General features: G+C 37.6%; 1 protein-coding gene across 1 annotated transcript; it reads right to left on the bottom strand.

Moving 5' to 3' along the window:
* Positions 1-688: 688 nt before the first annotated feature.
* ARC5 (P-loop containing nucleoside triphosphate hydrolases superfamily protein) lies at positions 689-23098 on the bottom strand. Its single transcript, XM_028203321.2, has 17 exons — positions 22608-23098; positions 20302-20466; positions 20080-20202; positions 19600-19821; positions 6446-6579; positions 6248-6340; positions 5951-6014; positions 5636-5684; positions 5321-5403; positions 3899-4056; positions 3725-3785; positions 3047-3109; positions 2797-2897; positions 2501-2558; positions 1637-1984; positions 1093-1257; positions 689-1006 (listed from the first exon to the last, which is right to left on the bottom strand). Exons 1-17 carry the CDS (start codon positions 23085-23087, stop codon positions 932-934), a joined length of 2442 nt encoding a protein of 813 aa, XP_028059122.2. The 5' UTR covers positions 23088-23098; the 3' UTR covers positions 689-931.
* Positions 23099-23301: the final 203 nt, after the last annotated feature.

Below are 23301 nucleotides of genomic sequence, written 5' to 3'. Positions count from 1 at the left end.
TTTTTATTTTATTATTGTATCTTAAGTTGTTTTGTTCAAACTTATTAGTTTCAATTGTGTCTAATTGTGTGTTTAAGCGATAGACATGTGTGTCCTCCAAATGTTCTGAGAGTGCTTGGTCTTTAAAAAAAATTAAAAAATAAGACACATTTTGAAGAGTGTCAGACACGTGTCGGGGAAGTGTCCAAAGAGTGTCGGTGTCCGACACGGACACAACATAAATACGTCACCTTCTTAGAAATATCCGTGCTTCTTAGACTCACTGTATGGTTGGATTAGGTTGGCCAAATTTTGACTTGAAAAGGATCATGCTGGGACAATTTTGGTGGGAAAATGCAACACAAAAAAATTAATTGAAAAACTAGGAGAGAGAGAGAGAGAGAGAGATTTTCTATGATATTCCTATAGGTTCCACTAGTTGCCCCCTTCTACCCTCATTTGATGGGGAAAAATATCATACTGTTTTTAGTTCAAGTGAAACTTAAATTTGAAAGAGCTCATTTCAACAATAGAAAATAAAATGATGCAACTTATAGTGCATGTTCACTTTGGAAGAGACTATAAACCATCTTACGAGTCCAAGCCCCAATATTTCTTATTAAGTCTTTGAACTGCCATAAAACAACCCAAAAAACAAAAATTTAGCAAATATAAATCACATTGAAAACTGTAGTTCAAGTCAATAGAATTATGGCCAAGCAAACAGACACAAAAATATATTATTTTTAAACTAAGGTACAAGGTACAAGGTACAAGGAGTCTAATACTGCTACCAAAATAACTCTTCTTTCAAGGCAGCAAAATAGATAATTTGAGCAAAAGAAGAAATAAGTAAAGAATCATATCTCACACATTTCATTCTTATCTGTAGTTGGCATGATAAATGTCCATTTCACATCAACAAGTATTCAGTAGGATTCAGAGTCACTAGCTATGTCCTCGACATGACCTGATGCAAATTAAGCTGCTCATGAATCTGTCTGAATTTTTCTTTAAGCCTTTGTATCTGCAAATGGCAGCATCATTAACAAACCAAGAAGAAAGAAAATGGATAGTTCCATAGGGGTGAGGAGGGCACAGATAGATTAGTACCCGTTTCAGCTCAATTTCTGTTTCTCGTTTCTGTTGCCCCAACGAATGCCGCAGATTAGTAATGTCAAAAACATTGTCCATATCATCTTCAAATGCAGATTCTAAGTCCTCCCGAAGAAGTGCAGGCAACTTGTCTACAACCGGCATTAGAAGAAAGCAGTTGAACTGCAAAATATGGATGTTAAAAGGGATAAAAGAACAGAGGGATGGCCAAAAATTTGCAAAGTAGAATCAACAAATTATCCTCCCTCCCCCTCTAATAGTTGAATAGAAATTTTTGCAACACATCAATCAGTCAGGTACCATGGAACAAAGTTGTGTGGGAAAAGCAGGAAAAAGAAAGAAAAAAAGTAAATAAAAAGAGGAAGCATAATATCTGTAAATAATAAAAAATAAAAAATAAAAATAATGAGGAAAACCCTTCACTACTGTATCAACTAAATGGCACTTTCTACTCACCCTCACTAATCAGTTTAGGATGAATCCCATCTAATGAATCCTAAAAGATGCATACAGAAAAGAAGTACCATACGTTAGTGCATACCTTTAATTCTGCTGAAACCAGAAAATATTCTCTAATGCCATGGAATATCTGTTGTACCAAAGCATATACAATCCTTTCAGATGAAGGAGCAAGCCTCCTGTTCCAAAGCGTGCTATCTAAAAGGTCAGCTAGCCTCATCTCTGTTGTCTGCATACTGGTGCTGGAGTCGATGCCTGAGGCCAAATGACTGAGTTTTATATCTGACCTCTGCTTAGTGTCGTGCTTGTCATTGGCCATTGACCCAAATGATGACTCATGAGAAAGACCAGGGGATGCAGAATTGCCACCTGTAGTAGACTGCTCTGTTCCACCAAATGAGTCTAAGAAATGACGTAATCCAGCCCGATTCTGCCAATTGGACATAAAATCAAATATGGGCAAATCCACCACAAGTATCAGCCAAGAAAAGCAAATCATCAACATATGCATTGTTTTTTGAGATGATTCTTGAAAACATCCCATTACAATAAAAATCAATGGAAATTTTAATAGCTTCCTGAAATGCCTAGGAAGCAAAATATAAGGGTTTGAATCTAATGCCCAACATTAGATAATGAATGGTCCTTCTCAACAATAAAATTAGTTATATTTCCTATATCATTTTTAAGGCAAGTATATACTCTTAATAGGATCATCAGTCAGATTGCGGGGCTACAATTAATTGGTCCTAAAAATATCATACAGACCCCCTCCCCAAACTAAAAAATAAAAAATGAGTGAAAAAAATAAAGAAAGAATGATATTGGAATAAAATTGACACTATTTCTTAAATTCATTGAAAAGGCATAGCAGTGTCAATGTAAATGATCAAGAAATTGATAGACCCATTATAATTTCAAATGATTTAAAGTTGAGCATAATAACCTTATTGTGGAGGGACCAAGTCACATATCGTGTGGTGCTCATTAAATCCTCCAAACATCTAGCAACAAAATAATAGAAAATAAAGAGAGTAGATTATTGAGCATTACTGGCAAAAAGTTAGTTATTCAATTAGCTGAATAGAACTTTAGTTGTATCGAAGTAACATCTGTGAACATAGCCTCCAATATGGTGTAAATCATTTGAACAATTAATAGCCAGTGGAAAGGATTTCAAACAGAATTACTTTATAGAGAAATGGGATGGTAAGATGAACTGAATAAAGACAAGTGACTAACTTTTCACGGCATGATCGTTCAGTGGATTCTGCAAAATTGTTGAAAGCAGATGCAACACGCCTTAGAAATACGTCATGACCACTTAAAACTTCACCTTCTTTCTGTGGAAACAAATTACAGGGCAATGGATCAGTTGTCATAAGAGGGGAAAGCAAATCAAATAGGGTGAACTTTCAGGATCTATATCAATGTTAGAGATATCAATGTTAGAGATTTAGCCTAATAATCCACCAGATAAGAAAACCCATACCTGAAGAAGATAGACAGAGATGGGAAGCAATCTCTTCAAAATGTGCAAGAGTCTAAATCCCAACTGTAGAAATTGATTTCAATGAAGAAGAAGAAATTAGAAGGATAAGAAAAGGAATTGGTGCAATAAAATTACATGCTAAAAATAAAGAACAAAAATAGAGCAACGAACATAGCAATAAAAACATTGTAGTCCGATGGCATGCCCCAAAGTACGAGTTGTATTAGTTTATCAATGGAGAATGCATGATGCAGGCTTGTTCACAAGAAATCTGCATGGAAGTGGAAGTAGAAGAAAAAAAGATAAGGGTCGGCTTAGTCACTGAGAATTTGTCCACTCACAAAGTTCTAGGCTTCCAAGGGCATGTTTGACTCCTGGACATGATTTTGGTGGGATATGGAGATTGGTAATACTCTGGGATTACAGACAAGATTAATAATACCTATGATATTGGATGAGATTATATATACCAAAAAAGTACTTGTACTATGTTTGATTATGGTAGGATATAGCATGAGATGAGATTTTTTACTATTGGATGGAGTGGTGGCTAGACATAGGAATGCCAATACCATGAGGGTGTGGTATTGATAATTTCATCATTTTGTAGGATTAGCAATACCATTAGACTACCAATCCCTATTCCATGTACTTTAGAAGCCAAATTGAATTCATCACCTGATGAAGAAAAGGTTCAAATGTATCATGAGCCTTTGCAACAGCAATTACACAAGCTGTTCTAATTTCCGAGAGAAAGAGAGAGGATAAAATTAGAACAATGATATAAGAAGCAATATCAACTTTGATATAATTGGAACCAAGTTCTTGAAGAAGCCAGAGAACCATGGCTACCTAGAATAATTTGTTCCATCATGAATATCTTCAACTCCACATGCATTTACAATTTCTTCGCGTGTAATTGGAGGGCATTTGATTCCTCCAACAACAAAACGGAATTCAGCCATTGCACGGTGATATTGAGCACCCCCATAAAGACGCATTCCCGCATTCTATACACGATACAAAACAAGTTTTAATACACAGCACAGATCTCCAAAATTTCAAAGAAAATGGACAGCAGATATTTTAATCCATGATAGCCCTTTTGCATTCGCTGATAGGGTTCAGGCATGTAATCAATTGATCGGTAAAAAAAAAAGACATGAAAAGAAACATCAAAAAGAGAAATGTGAGCCAACTTCCTAAAAGCCACGCCTGAACAAGTGGAAGAGGAATCACCAAGTTAACAAATTGTGATTATATATCCAAGAAAGGCTACAAAATGCCACCCATTTCTACATTTATATCGAGAATTAAAAGATTTTTTAGCAACCCAAAAGATTTTCAAATTTATGTTTAATAAGGAGTACACCTTAGGTAGGTGAATGAATGCTTTAAACAGCAAAATTCTGAAAGAGTTTTGAGAAAAAATTTATGTAAAATGTGATCAAGTAACAAAAACTTGCTTAAAATGGCCTTTTGCCATTCATTACCTATAGAAATTTAGATGAGATTATTATTTGTAGTTTATCTATAGATCAGTTAGCAAGAAAAATATCAAAAACTACGCCATGAGAGAAGAAAACATGTTCTATTTATTTATTTTTTTACAAAAACATGTTATGTTGAACAAATGTGTAATAAATAAGAACAATCTATGAAGCACGGACACGGACACGCTAACACTTCAATTTTCAAAAATGCCGGACATGACACGCGAGGAACATGCATAAAATATATAATTTAATATATTTATTATATGTTACATATATGAATATATCATTCAAAGATAATAAAAATTGCGATATGACACTAATTCTATAAATTTATGCAGTTTTTGTTTTATTATTGTATCTTAAGTTGTTTTGTTTAAACTTATAATTAGTTTTACCTATATCTAATCGATAGACACGTGTTTAAGTGATAGACACATGTCCTCCAAGTGTCCAAAGAGTGTCTAGGTCTTTAAAAAAATATATATATAATATGATACATTTTGAAGAGTGTCAGACACGTGTCGGGAAAGTGTCCAAAGAGTGTTGGTATCCAACATGGACACGACAAGGACACAGACACGTCACCTTCTTAGAAGCGTCCATACTTCTTAGAGAACAATAATAACAATAATTAAAGAAATAAAAAATAAGAAAAAAATGTTCTAGATTATTTTCTAGGTACCATAGTTCATACAATGTGGAATGCACCAGACATACACAGGCATTAAATAAATCCAGCTTAGACAGACATCAATGACATGGCGAGATTAAAGCTTACAGGTATTAGCTTGTGTGGAAATTGAAGACCATCAGTGCCTATGAATGCCCCTCCATTAATCCTCTCATCTTGTAGTGCTTCCCCTGCAACCATAAGATACCAAAGCTAATGATGTTCTAACAAGGCAACCTAGATAAAATCGGGAAAATAAATCCTAAAAACAATACATATTTATAGTATAAATGAATTTTTTTTGGCGAGAAATCTATACCCCAAAAAAATAAAAAATAAAAAATAAATAAATAAAGTGACAAGTGAAACCACCACAAAACAGTGTCTACCATATTATAGGAAAGCAACATCATGATGATTTACCAAATTTATCTGGGGGTGCAACAACTGTCCCTTTCAGTAGCAGTGACAACTGAGTAATAAAGTAAACTTTAGTCAGAACACAACAATATTGAACTACTCTCAAAACCAAATCATTTAAAGATAAATTAATAAATAACTGAAAGAAATAGTCTCACAAAAACAATAAACTGTCTTCACTAATTCACATGAACAATGTCCATCTCAGTACTTGTATAATCTTCTGATGATCCTCATAAACTCACAGACCAAATGAGTAAATGGAATATTATTGAGTAAAGAACTGAGTAATAGAAAGTATGCCCATTTGAAAGAAACCTTGGTCAGAAACAGATCATGGAAAGCTCTTCCTTTCTCCTTCAATTTTACTTCATCAAAAGTGCTGGAGGGAGGGGAAAAAAGAAAAAACAAAACAATGGCATATAATCTAATCATAAAATGAAAATATTAGATGTTGAAAAAAACATAAATAACGGGTGCCAAGGTACCAACCCCTCCACCCTCCCTTTTTTCTCCTTCCTTCTTGTTTTCAGTAAATGTGCTTTTGAAGGTTATAAGTTATTTTCCACCTCAACCTCCTCAAAAACCATGAGTTTAATAAGTCAAAGTACAAACCTGAGTTCCACATTTATTTCATTTAGCTTTCTTGTTGTGCTCCTATATTCTTTTTCAAGAAGTGGAATGATCAATGGAACACTATCCATATACCTTGAAACAATATACATATCAAATTTTCAGTTACAAAATAGCAAAAAAACATTGAACTGAGACAACTGACTGTATTTCAATCAGAGTAGAATAAAAACTGCCTACCTTTTCTGTAGCAATTCCTCTAAGAACAGCCTGAGGCTGCTCACACCTATCCTACTTCTTTCCTGCTTTGAGAGTGGTCGACCCAACTTCTCCTCCAAGGAGGCTACATCTTCCATCTCTCTCAAAGAAATAGCCTGCAAGAAGAAGCACAGAATAAAAGTCATCAATTTCTGGAATGGATTTTCAAACATGATAGTGCAGAGAGAAGAGACAATCCATCTGTTAATGTACATTGCGACCTAGCATAAAAAACACATAATGTAAACCAAACCAAGCCTTAAGTTCCATCAAATGGGGTCGCCTACATGAATCCTTCTTCTCTACGTGGCCCTATCTAAGGCCATTTCATTAGTCAAATTAAATAGATTCATATCTCTATTTACAACGTTAGCCAACGTTAATCTAGGCCTACCCCGTCCCCTAACACTTCCATCTACTGTTACAGCATCGCATCTCTTCACTACTGCCTCTGTTGGTCTCCGTTGAATATGACCAAACCATCTCAATCGATTCTCTCTCAACTTATCTCATATCGGTGCTACTCCTACCCATTCCCGAATACACATATTCTTAATTCTGTCTTGTCTAGTCTTACCACACATCCACCTTAGCTTCTGTTGAATGTATAGATGATGAGAAGAAGAAGAAAAAGAAGAAGAATAACGAGAGAGAGTTGTTGTATTTCCCTTAATTCAAAAGCATAGGATTTTCCCCTTACACAACTATTTATACTAATAAGAATAATACATAAAGACCAAACTACCCCTAACACTTAACACTTCCCCTCAAGTTGGTGCAAAGGTGTTTTTCATGCCCAACTTGCAACAAATAGGGTGAAAGACTTTACTACTAAGACCCTTAGTAAAGACATCCGCCAATTGATCTTCAGACTTAACAAAAGACATACATATCATGCCCTTATTCAACTTCTCCTTAATGAAATGTCTGTCAATCTCAATATGCTTAGTCCGGTCAAATTGAACAGGATTGTGTGCAATACTAATAGCAGCCTTGTTGTCGCAATACAAAGTCATGGGACCACTCCAATCAAGCCCTATATCACTCAACAAAGATTGAAGCCACATTAGTTCACATGTTCCATGAGCCATAGCCCTGTATTCAGCTTTAGCACTAGATCTGAAAACCACCGCCTGCTTCTTACTATGCCATGTGACTAGATTTCCCCCTACAAAAGCACAATAACTGGAGGTAGAACATCGGTCATCTATAGAGCCTGCCCAATCTGCATCTGTGAACGCTTCCAACCTCAAGTGACCATGATTAGAGAACAAAATTCCTTTTCTAGGGACAGATTTAAGGTACCTCAAAATGTGATAGACTGCATCCAAATGAGTTGCACGAGGATCATGCATAAACTGACTCACTATCCCAATTGCATAGGCAATATCTGGACGAGTATGAAAGAGATATATCAGTCTTCCCACAAGTCATTGGTACCTTTCCTTCTCCACAGGCTCACCAACTCCACTACAAAAATGATGATTAGTCTCAATCGGTGAATCAGCTGGTCTGCAGCCCAACATGCCCATTTCCTTAAGAAGATCTAGAATGTACTTCCTTTGAGAAATGAAGATGCCTTTATCAGATCTAGCAACTTCAATCCCAAGAAAGTATCTCAATGGACCAAGTTCTTTTATCTCAAACTCCTTGGCTAATTGCATCTTGAGATGGGTCACCTCCTCCTAATCATTACCTGTCACAGCTATGTCATCCACATATACAATAAGCACTGTTACCCTATGTACATTGCTTTTGACAAATAAGGTATGATCCGCATTGCTTTGCTGTTACCCAAATCCCAACATTGCCTTTAGGAATCTACCAAACTAGGCTCTAGGAGATTGTTTCAAACCATACAGAGCCTTCTTTAATCTACAAACCTTTTTAACTGTAGTCTAAGATGAGAATCCTGGAGGTACATCCATATATACATCCTCCTCCAAATCCCCATAAAGAAAGGCATTCTTCATATCTAGTTGCTGTAGAGGCCATCCCAAATTAGCCGCATATGACAGAATAACTTGAATGGAGTTCATCTTTGCTACCGGGGCAAAAATTTCTTGATAATCTATTCCATATGTCTGGATAAATCCCTTGGCCACTAGTCTTGCTTTGTACCGTTCAATCGTCTCATCTGCATTGTGCTTAATGGTGAACACCCACTTACATCCGACTGATTTTTTCCCATTAGAGACATCAACTCCCATGTGTTATTTTTACTCAAAGCTTGCATCTCTTCTACCATAGCTACCTTCCACTTAGAATCATTGATGGCTTCTTTCCAACCCTGCGGAATACACACAGAAGAAAGAGACGAAACAAAAGCACGATATGGAGAAGACAACAAATCATATGACACGAATTTTGAAATAGGGTGTTAAGTACAGGCTCTAACTCCCTTTCTAAGAGCAATAAGACTCAAATCATCAGTAACAGGACCATCAACAATAGGTGAAGAAATGGATTGAGGATCATTACATGTAGAGTCAGTGGAAACTGGGTGTGGAACTGGTATAGGAGATAATGATTGACTTGGTAGCACAAGAGAAGCCAGCTTTTTCTGACACCGTGAATAAGTCTTAAGATCAGCTCTGTCCAAATGACCATCGATATCCGACTCCTCATCAACAGAACTTCTAGGCTCCCTCTAACCACAAATAACAGCCCGCTGAGTAGGAAGGAAAAAAGACAACTCATGCTGATATGACTCATCCGCAATCTCATCGATACCACTCTCCCCCTGAGGAGAAAACGGAGGACCAGAAAAAAAAGACTCAGATTCACGAAAGGTGACATCCATACTGACATACAGCTTATGAGAGTGAGGGTCATAGCATTTGTAGCCTTTCTGAGTAGCAGAATAACCAAGAAAGACACACCAGACAGCCTTAGGATAAAGTTTCCCACGAGTACGAGGTTGAATATGAACAAAACAGACACTACAAAAAACCAGGGGCGAAAGGGAGGAAGTGAGATAAGTCACAAGAAGAAGCTCAAGAGAAATTTGGAAGTGGAGGACACTGAAGGGCATACGGTTAATAAGGTAAGTCGTGGTAAGAACAACATCTCCCAAAAAAACTTAGGAACGTTCATGGTAAACAAGAGAGAGCGAGCAACCTCAAGGAGGTGGCCATTCTTACGTTCAGCAATTTCATTATGTTCAGGAGTGCCAACACAACTAGTCTGATAAAGAATGTCATGCTCCTCGAGGTATGCTCGGAAAGCGCCATCAACATATTCAGTCCCATTATCACTCTTAAAAATTTTGATAGTAGCATTGAAAAGATTGGATACCATTTTATGAAAACTTTTGAAGCACGAGAAAACCTCATTTTTAGTACAAAGTAAATAAAGCCAAGTCACACGGGAATAACAATCAATAAATGTGACAAACCACCGATAACTAGAGGTCGAAACCACAGGGGAAGGACTCCAAACATCGGCATGTATAAGCATAAAAGGAAAAGAACTTCTTTTATTAATTGAAGGATAACAAGTACGTTTATGCTTAGCAAGTTTACAAGCATCACAAACAAAGGTATTCCTAGGACAATCACGAACTAATAAAGGAAAAAGTTTCTCTAAAATGCTAAAGGAAGAATGCCCTAAACGGCGATGCCACTGTTGAAGGAGACGAGGGGAGGAGCCAGAAGTGCATTGAAGAGCCTGAAAAGACAGAGGTGAGGCAGGAATGGCATCCAGAAAATACAGTCCACTTTGTGCTCTACCACTACCAATCATTTTCTCCGTAGCCAGTTCCTGAAAGACACAATGAGTTGGAAAAAAGGTTACAGAGCCATTGAGAGCAGTAGTAAGGCTACTAACAAAAAGTTAGTTGAGAAATTAGGAACATGAAATGAAAGCAAAAGTAAAGAGGTGCAATGAACAGAACCCTTGTCGGAGATAGAAGATAAAGTGCCATCAGCCACTCTAACCTTATCTCGCCTAGAACTAGGTGAATAAGAATGAAAAAAACTAAAAGTACCCGTCATGTGATCGGTAGCACCAAAATCAATGATCCAATGAGACGATGAAGAGGCACTGAGTGCGCTAGCAAAAATAACTGTGTGGGTAAAGTTAGAAGAGGCAAAAGAGGAAGGAGCTAAGGCAGATGAAGAATCAAGTCGAGCCATCAAGCGTCTGAGAGTGTGAAGCTCATCCTGGGAAATAGAACCAGCATCATTCGAGGCACTAGTTGTTAGGGGTGGGCATAGGGTTATCCGACCCGCCCAACCCGTCCTACCCTACCCGAACCGTAGACCTTTGGGCGGTTTCGCAAACACGTTAGGGTCGGATGCGGTTTGGATTATGGCTGGATTTCGGGCTGTGGCGCGGGTTGCGGGTTTGAACTAAACCCGCCCAACCCACTCGCTTACACAGATTTTTTTTTTTTTTTTTATATAAAATCTGAACCGTTGATCTTCATCTTTATTCTTTAGTATAACAAACAAAAACCCTAACAATTCATTCTCACACATTTGCGCAGCTAAAGAGAGCTGAGCTCCTTCTCTCATCTCATATCAGTCTCTCTCTCTCTCTCTCTCTCTCTCTCTCTCGTTTTTTATCGCCGATCGACCTCTGGTTTCTGTCTGCTCATCGCCGATCGACCTCTGGTTTCTGTCTGCTCATCGCCGATCGACCGATCGACCTCTGGTTTGTCATCGCCGATCGACCTCTGGTTTGTCATCGCCAATTAACCGATCGACCTCTGGTCTGTCTGCTCATCCCTAACTTTGCTTTCTCATCACCGATTGACCTCTGTTTTTTTTTATTATTATTATTATTTTTTTTTATATGCAATCATATGTGAATATGCTGAATTTGTTGATGTTGAATCTATTTTTTTTTTTTTATAGATTCATAGGTATGTTTTTCTCTTTGAATATGTTTTTTTTTATGCAATCAGTCTACTCACAGGTAAGACTTTTTTTTTTTTTTTTATCACACCGATAGATCTGTTTATGTTGAATTTGTAATTAGATCTGTAATTAAATCTGCAATTAGATCTATCGATTTGTAATTAGATCTGTAATTAGATCTATTTATGTTGAATTTGTAATTAGATCTGTCTATTTGTAATTACATCTGTAATTAGATTTGTTTATGTTGAATTTCTATTTGGAATTATTGAAATTGAATTTCTATGTGCAGGGTTCATCAACTAAATGCATGGAATTGAAATTTTTAGAACTTTATTTTATTTTACAACAATTTCTTTTTTTCCCCCTTGCATTTTGGTTGAATGTAATAGTTAATGAAGTTTGAATGATTTTATTTTAATTTTGGATGAATGTATATGTAACAGTTAAGCTTAGGATTTTGAATGACTTTATTTTAATTTTGTATTATTGGGTGGTAGTAGTAGTAGATGAAGAATGTTGAGAAAGTAGTTGAAGAATGAGATTGATGATTTACTATAAGATTGTAAATGATTTTACTTTAATCGTATTGTTGGGTAGTAGATTAATTTTGAAAGATTTTAGGATTTTGAATGATTTTAGGATTTTAAATGATTTGTTTGTGTTAGGAATTGATTTTGAAGCATTTTAGAAAATTGATTTTGAATGATTTGTAAGTTTTAATGATTTAATTATTAATGTTGAAGCATTTTAGAAAATTGGAAGAAAATGACCTGAAATAAATATTTACAAAATGGAGAAAAAAAAATTCAAAAACTAATTATTAAAGGGAAAAATTCAAAAATACAAGATGGGGAAAAATTCAAACCGTAAACCACCCGCAACCGCCTGCACATCCGCAAACTCTATCCGTACAAACCGCAAACCGCACTACGGGCGGTTACGGTTTGAATTTTCCCCAAACTGCAAAGGTGCGGGCAGGTTAAAACCGACCCGCAAACCGCACAAAACCGATCCGCGAGCACCCCTACTAGCAGTAGTCTCAGAAACATGTGCTTGAGGATGAACACCACCACCACGACCACGGCCTCGAGTAGGTCAGCCATGCAATTTCCAACAGTGTTCTTTATCATGTCTATCTTTCCCACAATACTCACACTTCAACCGGTCTCGATCAACCAATGGACCCTTACCACCACATTGAGGCGGATAGGGCAGAGTATCACGTGACTTGGGGCTGACAAACATCGTTGACCAATCCGAAACAAGAGCATGCACCATAGCACTATGACGACTCTCCTCCTGCTGAACCAGGGCATAAGCCTCACGCAATGTAGGAAACAAAGAGCGACCCAACACCTGAACCCGTATCTGATCATACTCCAAATTCAGATCAGCAAGAAAGTCTTACACCCGCTCCTTCTCCACAGCCTGTTGAAACATAGTGGCATCCATGGAGCAAACTGGCTGGAAACTCTGGTAGAAATCTAGCTCCTACCACAAACCACTCAACTCAGCATAGTAGGCTGCCAGAGAGCGATCCTTCTAATCCAAACCCCTAATCTTCTTATGCAATTCATAGGCTTGTGCATCATTCCCCTGTTGAGAACACATCTGAGAGGCAACTATCCAGATCTTGTGAGCAGTATCCATCAAGAGAAAAGTTTGACTAACGGTAGGCTCCATAGAATTGATGAGCTAGGTCATAACTAAAGCATTCTCAGAAATCTATTGAGCAGATAAAGCACTATCCTCAGTAGGTGGCTAGGTATTACCAATAATATAGCTTGTTAACCGCCGGGCGGCAATGGCAAGACTACAAGAGCGGGACCAAATCAAGTAATTGGTACCATTGAGCTTGACCGGACTAATCTGGAGAGATGGACTATCACCAAGAGTCATACCACGACTCAATCCACTCTCCTCCTTGCCCTTACCCTCATTGGCAGCCATGAGATGAGAGAAAGATGGTGCAGAAACACAAGCAGGAGATCAAACAAATCCAGAAAACACTGAACCAGCACAGCAACTGACCTTTTAAGGCTAAAAAAGGGCAAGATTATCCCTGAACATAGTAACAGATCACAGTGGATTTAGCGTCTGCTAGTTTGCTGGAAAGACCCTTCGACGAAGATGAGGTGAGACAAGCTGTATTTGAGTGCAACAGAGATAAGGCTTCAGGCCTAGATGGTTTTTCAATGACAGTATTTTAGGATTGATGGGAAATTGTAAAAAGGGATCATATTAGGGTATTTACTGAGTTCTTTAAGAGTGGGCAGGTTAATTTGTGCACCAATGCATCTTTCATTTGTCTAATTCCCAAGAAGGAGAAGTCGATCAAGATTGGGGATTTTAGACCCATTAGCTTGGTCACATCTCTTTATAAGATTTTAGCTAAAGTGCTTTCTAGGAGACTAAGAGTTGTCTTGGGGAGAACTATTTCTTCGGCACAAAGTGCGTTTATGCAGAGTTGGCAGATTTTGGATGTAGTCTTAGTGGCTAACGAGGTTGTGGAGGAGTATAGGGGACTACGTAAAGAGAGTATTGTATTTAAGGTAGATTTTGAGAAGGCATATGACCATATTGATTGGGGCTTTGGGATTTTATTTTGGAAATGAAAGGGTTTGGCATTAGATGGAGGAAGTGGTTTGGGGGTGCTTGTCATCATGCAATATGGCTATCATTGTGAATGGCAAGGCGGGGGATTTTTTCCAAGCATCCAGGGGTCTAAGACAGGGTAATCCTTTATCACCATTTTTGTTTATTTTAGTTGCTGATGTGTTGGGTAGGATTATTGATTTAGCTAAGGATAAGGGTGTCATTGAGGGGTTTGTTGTGGGAAGGGATAGGATAGGTGTTACTCACTTACAATTTGCGGATGATACTATTTTTTTCTCATCTAAGGAGGAAAATAAGGTAGGGAGTTTGCTAAAGATTTTGAGAATTTTTGAAATAGTGTCGGGCCTCAAGGTCAATCTTAGCAAAAGCAGTGTTGTGGGTATTAATTTGGACAATAGTCATGTGCATAGGGTGGCGGCTATGTTGGGATGTTCAATTGATTCCTTTCCCCTCAAATATCTGGGGCTTCGGTTAGAAGGAGATCCTAGATTGGTGTCTTTTTGGGAACCTATTCTTGTCAAAATTAGGAAAAGATTGGAGGGATGGAAGCGAGCTTTGTTGTCTAAGGGTGGAAGGTATACGTTGGTACAATCCGTATTAGGATCTGTTCCTATTTATTTCTTGTCCCTTTTCAAGACTCCGGTTAACATTGCAAGAAAGATTGAGAAACTGATGAGGGATTTTTTTTGGGAAGGGTGTAAGGAGGGTACAGGAGTTCATTTGGTTAGGTGGGAGATTGTTTCTCTTTCTAGGGCAAAAGGTGGCATGGCTATAGGAAATATCGTTGCTAGGAATATTGTTTTCTTAGGCAAGTGATTGTAGAGATTTCCTCTTGAAAGTGAGTCGTTATGGTGTTCAGTTATTAAAAGCAAGCATGAAGTTCAATCCAATGGTATGGATTCTAACGTGGTTAATAGAAACAATTGTCGTTCTCCGTGGAAACCCATTTCTCGTTTGTATCCTCTTGTATCTAATTTTATTTTCATTTAGAGTATGGAATGGGGAGAATGTTCGGTTTTGGAAGGATGTTTGGTTAGGGGATATTTCGTTTGCTAGATCTTTTCCCCTTCTTTACAGGTTGGCTCGTTCTCCAAATGTGTCTATAGCGTCGGTGGCTTGCTCGTCTATGGCACCCATCTCCTGGAATTTTGATCTCATTAGAAACTTGAATGATAGGGAGGCAAGGGAGTTAGCATCTTTGTTAGTAGTGCTCGAGGGGGTTTCTTTTTCTTCGTCTTCCGATAGTAGGGTGTGGAATCTTGTCTCTTCAGGAGTCTTTTCATGCAAATCCTTTTTTTATAAGATTATTGATAATCCCTCGGTTCCCTTGTTCCCTTTTCATAAGAAAATTTAGAAAGCGGATATCCCTCATAAAGTGAAGTTTTTCATGTGGTCTTTGGCTCAAAAGGGTGTTACAACTAATGATGTTCTCCAGCGGAGAAGGCCTAATCACTCTCCATGCCCCCAATGGTGTGTGACGTGCAAGAGAAATTTGGAGGTAGCAGATCATCTTTTTCTTCATTGCCCGGTGGCTGCTGTATTATGGCAACGTCTTTTTAGGTTATGTGATGTGCAGTGGGTTGCTCCACAGAAGTGTATGCATATGCTTCTTATTCGGTTTGACGGGTTTAGGAGTACCAAGAGAGGCCAAACAATGTGGATAGGCATTGTTTTTGCTATTTTCTGGGTTATATAGTTGGAGAGAAATGTTCGAATTTTTGAAGGCAAGGAAGTAAGTGTAGAGGCTTTGTGGGATAGGGTGGAATATTTGGCCTCTTTTTGGGTATTTGTATCTCCTTCTTTTAAAAGAGTCCCTTTGTTTTTTATCTCTAGGGATTGAGCTGCTGTTTACCATCCTTTGGGTTACGAGTTTTGCGATTTTGTTTTGTTTTGTTCTTTCTTCTTCTCTTTTTCTTTCTTTGTATGAGGCCTTCTTGTCCTCTTTCTTTTTCCCGTTTTAATAAAATTTTGTTGTTACTCAAAAAAAAAAAAAAAAAAAATCACCTACAAGCCCAAAAAATTGAAGCAGACCATCCAAAATGTAGAACAAAGCCCAGGTAGGGCCAAAATATTTCAAACCAGGGACAGTAAACCCTATAAGGGTTCTTGTCGGCTCCCACAATTATGAGAAGATGGGACAAAACCAAGCCAAAAGGGTTCAAACAGCAACTTTCGAAAAATCACCCAAAATTGACGAAAAATCAAAAAAATTAGAAAAAGCAATCAAGAATGATCAAACCATCAAAAAGAGATTACAGGGTTAATACCCATTAAATTTCGAGCATGTTAATAATTTTTTTTTTTTTTTTTTTAACTGCTGCTGCGATAGACGTACCCTAAAGAAAAAGAGAAATTATCTTCAAGGAGGAAGATATTACTCTAATACCATGTTGAATGTATAGATGATGAGAAGAAGAAGAAAAAGAATAATGAGAGAGAGCTGCTGTATTTCTCTTAATTCAAAAGCATAGGGTTTCCCCCTTACACACAACTATTTATACTAATAAGAATAATACATAAAGACTAAACTACCCTTAACACTTAACAGTATCCTCATCTCAACCACACTCATCTTATCTACATGTTTCTTGATTGCCCAACACTTCGTCCCATACGACATTGTTGGTCTAATAGCCGTTCGATAGAACTTACCTCTTAGTCTAGTGAGTATTCGTTTATTGCATAATACCCCAGATGCACTTCTCCACTTACACCATCCCGCCTTAATCCTATGGGCCACATCTGCATCAATCTCTCCCGTTGTTGGGATAATCGACCCTAAATAACGAAAATGTTCGCTCTTAGGCAATTCTTGGTTCGCAATTTTCACTTCTCCTTTGTTTTCATTGCTACTGCTACTAAATTTACCCTCCATGTACTCTGTCTTAGTTTTACTTATTCGGAATCCTTTAGATTTGAGATCTTTTCTCTAAATCTCCAACTTTGTGTTAACTCCTTCTCTAGTCTCATCCACTAACACAATATCGTCTGCAAAAAACATGCACCATGGCATGTCATCCTGAATATTTCTCGTCAACTCATCCATAACTAAAGCAAAAAGATAAGGACTTAAGGTAGATCCTTGGTGTAACCCTACAGTGATAGGAAATTCATTTGTCTCTCTAGCTGGTGACCACTATTAGATCGCCAGCTAGAGAGACAAATGAATTTCCTATCACTGTAGGGTTACACCAAGGATCTACCTTAAGTCCTTATCTTTTTGCTTTAATTATGGATGAGTTGACAAGAAATATTCAGGATGACACTAATGTATGAAGGGGTGGTGACCACTATTAGATCGCCAGCTAGAGAGACAAATGAATTTCCTATGACTGTAGGGTTATACCAAGGATCTACCTTAAGTCCTTATCTTTTTATTTTAGTTATGAATGAGTTGACGAGAAATATTTAGGATGACGTGCCAGGATTGTTAACAACTCTGCCGGTCCCAAGTCTGGGTTAAGGAGGAGAGTTATGTGTTAGGTAGCCAACAGCCAACACGTAAAAAAACCGCTCGGATCCCTTATAAAAAACACACAATGTAATCTTAAAAAACTAACAAAGTGTCTTTCATTAGGAATGTAATTATGTAATAATAATAACTATCATACGCCCCAGCCAACCGGCCCAAATAACTGGAAAAAAGTAAGTCTACCAACATGACCCAAAATGCTTAAGCCCAAGTAACTTTTCCAGGCCACCCATGCAAATTTTTCCGCTGTGGAATGGGGTCATTACAAACTCAAAACTCCCACCCTTTATACCCTCATCCTCACGAGGGGTCTATAATTATTCAAAATACCACTATTAGCTTGTGGTCAGCCTAAAATAGTGATCCACATGGTTGTGTGTACGGGTCGACTCTGATACCATTTATCACACTCCACAGTTTGCTGGCCTAAGTAACCTAAAGAAAGTGGTTCTACCAACATTACCAAAATGCTTAAGCCCAAGTTACTTAATACCAAGCTAGCACCTTATATAACGAAGATCACTCAAGCAAACTTTCTATGTGGGGCAAGATCATTAAACTCCGCCGGGGTTGTTAACAACTCCGCCGGTCCCAAACCCGTGTAAAGGAGGAGGGTTGTGTGTTAGGTAGCCGACAGCCAACACGTAAAAAAGTCGCTCGAATCCCTTATGACAATTAGCCGACCCCATTTGATGAGACTTAAGGCTTGGTTTGGTTTGGTTTGGTTATACTATAAAATCCAAATGTCAGGCCATGGTGTTGCAATAAGGTTGCTTCATTGCAATCTGGGTGTCACAAGTTCAAAACACGAAACAAGCTCTCTACACACACGGGTAAGATTGCGTAAATCTTCCCTCCCTAGCCCCCACAGGAGCCACGTGCAGTGAGCTACCCTCTTAGAAGAGGTAGATACTACTTTTATTTGCACTGCAAACTCATAATGTCTATTATGGTTCCTTTTCCTTTATTGATAAGTAAATTAAATTTATTTGAAAAGGTCCCTAAGGTGACTGGAAGTATATAACTAAACAAAAAAAAAACTCAATTCCCAAATATCTATACCACTCTCAAGACTCAAACCTACATAAATGGGTACACTATTCCTATGATCCGACTATACAATAAGCTCAAAAACATGCTCTTCACTTCATGCATTGGAGCCTCTATGCCATCAAAGGGCTCACCATTTCTTTCAACCCATAAGGCCGCATCACACATGGGAGCTGCCAACCAAGCCTTCCTTCTTCTCTTGCCAACATTGCACCAACTCTAACAAGGGCATAAGTCAAACATAAAAGGTCTGTTTGGTGCAACTTTTTGTAAGCTAAAAACTAATAAAAGAAAATATAAAGCACCTTTCCTCTAGCTGTCAGATAATCAGCTTTTCTCAACTTATTTAAGCTATTTCCACATAATAAGCTCTAAGCAAAAACTACATCAAACATTTTGGCACAGACTCCCTAAATAAAAAAAGCTATAGCAACTCATATAAACTTGCACCAAACAGCCCCAAAACGAGGGAATGCTAATGAAATAGAAAACAAAGTCAACATGCGGTAACATACCTCTCCACAAACCCAACAATGAATAATAAGGTACTTCCCTAATTTCCAAGCTTCCAATTGTTTTCTCATTTTAATCAAGTCATCAACTGTCAGTATCTTCCAATGTGCTACCTCCCACCCAAAAAATGCCACCTTGGAAGGAACATTAACATGTTGAATCCCTTTTCTCAACAACTCCTTATAGAAAGGTATGAGCTCAAACCTCCCAACCATGGAAGGAGTTCATCTAACCCCATGATCTCCCTTCCCTGAAGTATCCTCTCTAGTCTTTATACAAACTCAAGAAAATCCAACAACCTCAAAATAAATTATGGATCAGTTTGTGAAAAACCACGTTCCCCAAGTACGGACACAAACACATAACACAACACCGACACGACAACAACACAGAATACAAATATAGAATATAATCATGGTTTCCACAGTTTACGAAGAGAGGAAGTGGTGAACACCTATACTTTATGAAAACTAAGTCTATTTTGTATGTTATAATTTACAAACTTACAGACAATCACATTGAATACAAAGTATGGAATTGTAAAATTTCATCAGTATTACCTTCATCCTTAGAAAGCAACATAGAAGGTAAGATAAAGCCCTAATGGTAGAAGGTTAAACCTGTTTAAATTCTTCATTTGATTGATAAACTGATTCATGTCCAGGACCAACTCTTCCCGAAGGCACAGATGTGAAAAAGGGTGAGTCTCCCAACATGAAGCCATCAAGTGTACTTGCAGGTGGTGAAAGAAAAACTTCCACATCCGAAGCACGTGCAAACTGAGGTATTTTTGTATCAAGCTTTGTTGAGACTATCACAGTCCTTGACAGCTCAGGATCGATCTGCATATGATTAATGCGGAAAGCAAACCGTTCACAACAAATACCAAATATTCAAAAGAATCCAAACATCATAAGATGCAGTTTTCACCAGTTTGGCATGAAAAATATATGGCTTTCATTTTGTTATAGGTAGGTACACTGATGGGGGAAAGTAATGATTTGTGTTTCTCCTCAAAAGAAAACCTTCTATACAACTTGCAACTAAGTACCTGCAAGTAAATTTAATAAAAATGGCTCTAGTACTAGAAAAACACATACTTGCATTACCACCCTCCGTGTTGTTGCATTTATCCAGTCATTACAATCTTCAAGGCATAATATGATAAACTCCTTATGCTGCATTTTAGCTCGTACTAGAGAATCCACTGCTCGAGCTTGGCCCTGCCATATATAAGGACGCAACATTCACTACCATGATGAATGATGAAGTAAAAAATGGAAATATATTACTGATTCATTGGTGTGAGATTTGACCCGTACCTGTAAAGATCGATTTTTTCGACCAGAAGCAGGAGCAATAAGTCCAGGAGTGTCTATAATGGTGAGGTTTGGACAATATTTATATTCTACTCTAATTATTATTTCCTTAGCAGAGAATTGACATGGCTCATGCTCCAACCTCATGTTTTCAGCTTCAATGTATGCCTACATAAAGTCACGGGTGAAGAAATAATATTTGAATCACCATTCTCAAATTGGAATCAAAGTACCTGTTAACAAACATAACCTCTGGTAATTGGAAATTTTCAAATTGTGATATGTCCATGACCTTGTTCACTGGACATTCTTCCATCTAACCCTCACTAGGGTGAGGCAGTTTCAAATAAATTAATTAAATCATGAATAAAAAACAATTCAAACTCCAGATTTCATAAAACACTGGACACAAATATAAGGAACCCCAGGAATGAAATCATGAGCTTGAATATGGGGAAAGCAATGCAGGTTACGAAAAAACGGTACAATTAGTGAACTGTTTCAAATTAAGGCCAAGTTTGGCATCTCCCAAAAAAGACAAAAAGTTACTCAAAAAGTTATCACTATTCACAAAAAAAAAATATTAAAAAATTAATTTTACACACAAAAATACAACTCATCAAACACAACAAGTCAGATCTGTGCTGCGGTTCAAAAGGAAAATTGCACAGTTGGGGTGCAATTTTAACACACTATTGTTCGGCTCGTGGAGGCCCATCACGGGTCCCATTTTGATAATCTGAACTATTCAATGTGTAGAACTCGTCGAGAACTATATGTCTGTAAAAAATCACATTGATCAAATATCAATAACTACATGATCAAATTAGTTTTGTATAAAAAAAAAGGAGGGTATTATAGTTAACGGTTGAAAAAAATCAAATCGGATCAGATAGCTATCGATATCCGATCAACGTGATTTTTTACAGGGATATAGTACTCAACAAGTGCTACACATTGAACGGTTTAGATTATCAAAACGAGACCGGTAATGGCCCCCACCAGCCGAAAAGCACCGTCCAGTGAAATGCCTGTAAAGTAGACAATTACTTCTTACCATCTATTCAACTTGCGCATGAAGGACAGCCGTACAACCCAAAAAATAAATCTTCTCATACACACTAATTTATACAAATTTTTAATACACATTTTTCCATACAAAGTCAAAAAGTTAACTCAAACAAACATATTTTTTTCCTCAACTTTTTAGTCCAAAAAGTCAAAAAGTGCACTTATTTAAGACACCCCAAACAACCCCTAAATAATTCAAGAAAGTTGTTACAAATAACAAGATCATGAGATCATTCATACCACATATAATAATCAAATGATTTCAAACCATACAGGTAAAAGATTTTCTTTAATTTCTAGTCAATCCCCCCACCAAATGCAGTGTAAGTATAGAGCTATAAACACATTGTCACACAATTGCCAAATCTTGAACGCTATAGCCATTGACTAACAAAAGGAAAAAGTAGAGCCAGGCTGAGGGTAATCCTAATCCTAACATGGATCATTCTGGTACATGGAACGTAAACAAAAACATGGTGTGCCACATGCTCTAAAATATGGTGCAATAGGGATAGACTAGTAGAGATTACACCATAACAATTTAACTTACTTCTAGAGATCCAATAAAATATAATTTTCATTATTCTAATAACACATTTTTACAAGCATTATGACCTTTTTTTTTTTTTTTGAGGTTTTGCCATGTAAAAACTTCATTCACATGTTAAACATTTTGTAGACTGAAGTCCATTGTTAAACATTTTGTCTAATTTAAAAGCGAGTGTGAAACAGTGCCAAACATAAGTGGTTATATGTTCATTTTCAAATTCCAATAGGATAAATCGTACATGGAACGAAACACAGGAGTAAAAGTGCATTTTACCTCCAAAACAAATGTCGAAAATATCTGTATTTCACACACTTATTAGTTAAGCCTATCGGTGTACTTCGGTCCACAAACCACATAGGCTATGTGGTTATTTTCAAATGAGAGGAGGACAATCCACACATAGGCCAAACCACAACAAATAAAATGAAATTTGCCCTTTTTTTACTCCTAACAAACTTCACCAAATATATTGCAAATTTTTTTTGGGTAAATTGCTAAATTTCCAGTAAAAGCATATCATATTTCAGAAATTTGAAAACATATAATTCACTGGGTATTAACATTGGGGTAATCATTATACCAAATGGGTTAACACATTCCCTACTAAATTAATTCACCAATGTACATACATATACACAAGCATTATATATATATATATATGAATGTATAGTTAGTGAGAGAATGCTGCCTGGATTTCTTGGAGGGACTTTTGTTGGGGGAGGAAGGGTTCGGAATCGGAGAGGAGGTGACAGAGAGGAGAGTGAGAGTCGGGATTGTACTTCATGTGGAGGGTGATAGGGCGGCGCGTCTTGGTTCCGCCGCCGACGTGGTTGAACTGGAACCCCATTAGGGCTTCTACGAGGGCGCTCTTGCCGTCTGTCTGGTGGCCCACCACCAGCACCGCCGGCGCCTCGAATGGGGTCTCGAATTCCTGAGCTAGACCGTGAAGCTCGTTGTACGCTTCATATAGTCTTCCTCGCTCTTCGTCTGCTCCGTTGGGAGACCCTTTTTCACCTCCCTCCTCCATTACGAATGAGTGAATGAGTGAGTGAGTGAACTGAGCGAGCGAGAGAGAGAGAGAGAGAGAGAGAGAGAGCGAGACGCTTTGTTGGTTTGTTGGATTGGAAAGTCTTATCTCCAAAACTTGGGGTTCTGAAAATTGGGACATTTGGGCGGTGGCTTGTTGCGTTGCGGACAAAGACCTAAGTTGGGTTACAGCCCACAAATTTGACAAAGCCCGGTTCGATTGAAACATGCATATAGGGAAAAATTTTGTGGTGGTCTATGGGCAAGCTCACATGGTGTTCTAATTATTTAATTAGTTTGATTTTAGTTTTTTAAATTTAATTTTTTAAAAATTAAATTTTTTATTTTCATATTTT

Source organism: Camellia sinensis, chromosome 2 (genome assembly GCF_055761805.1).
Source record: "Camellia sinensis isolate YWXY chromosome 2, ASM5576180v1, whole genome shotgun sequence".
Classification (NCBI taxonomy): Eukaryota; Viridiplantae; Streptophyta; class Magnoliopsida; order Ericales; family Theaceae; genus Camellia; species Camellia sinensis.
The sequence above is the reverse complement of the archived record's forward strand: the minus strand, read 5'-3'. Positions and strand labels throughout refer to the sequence as shown.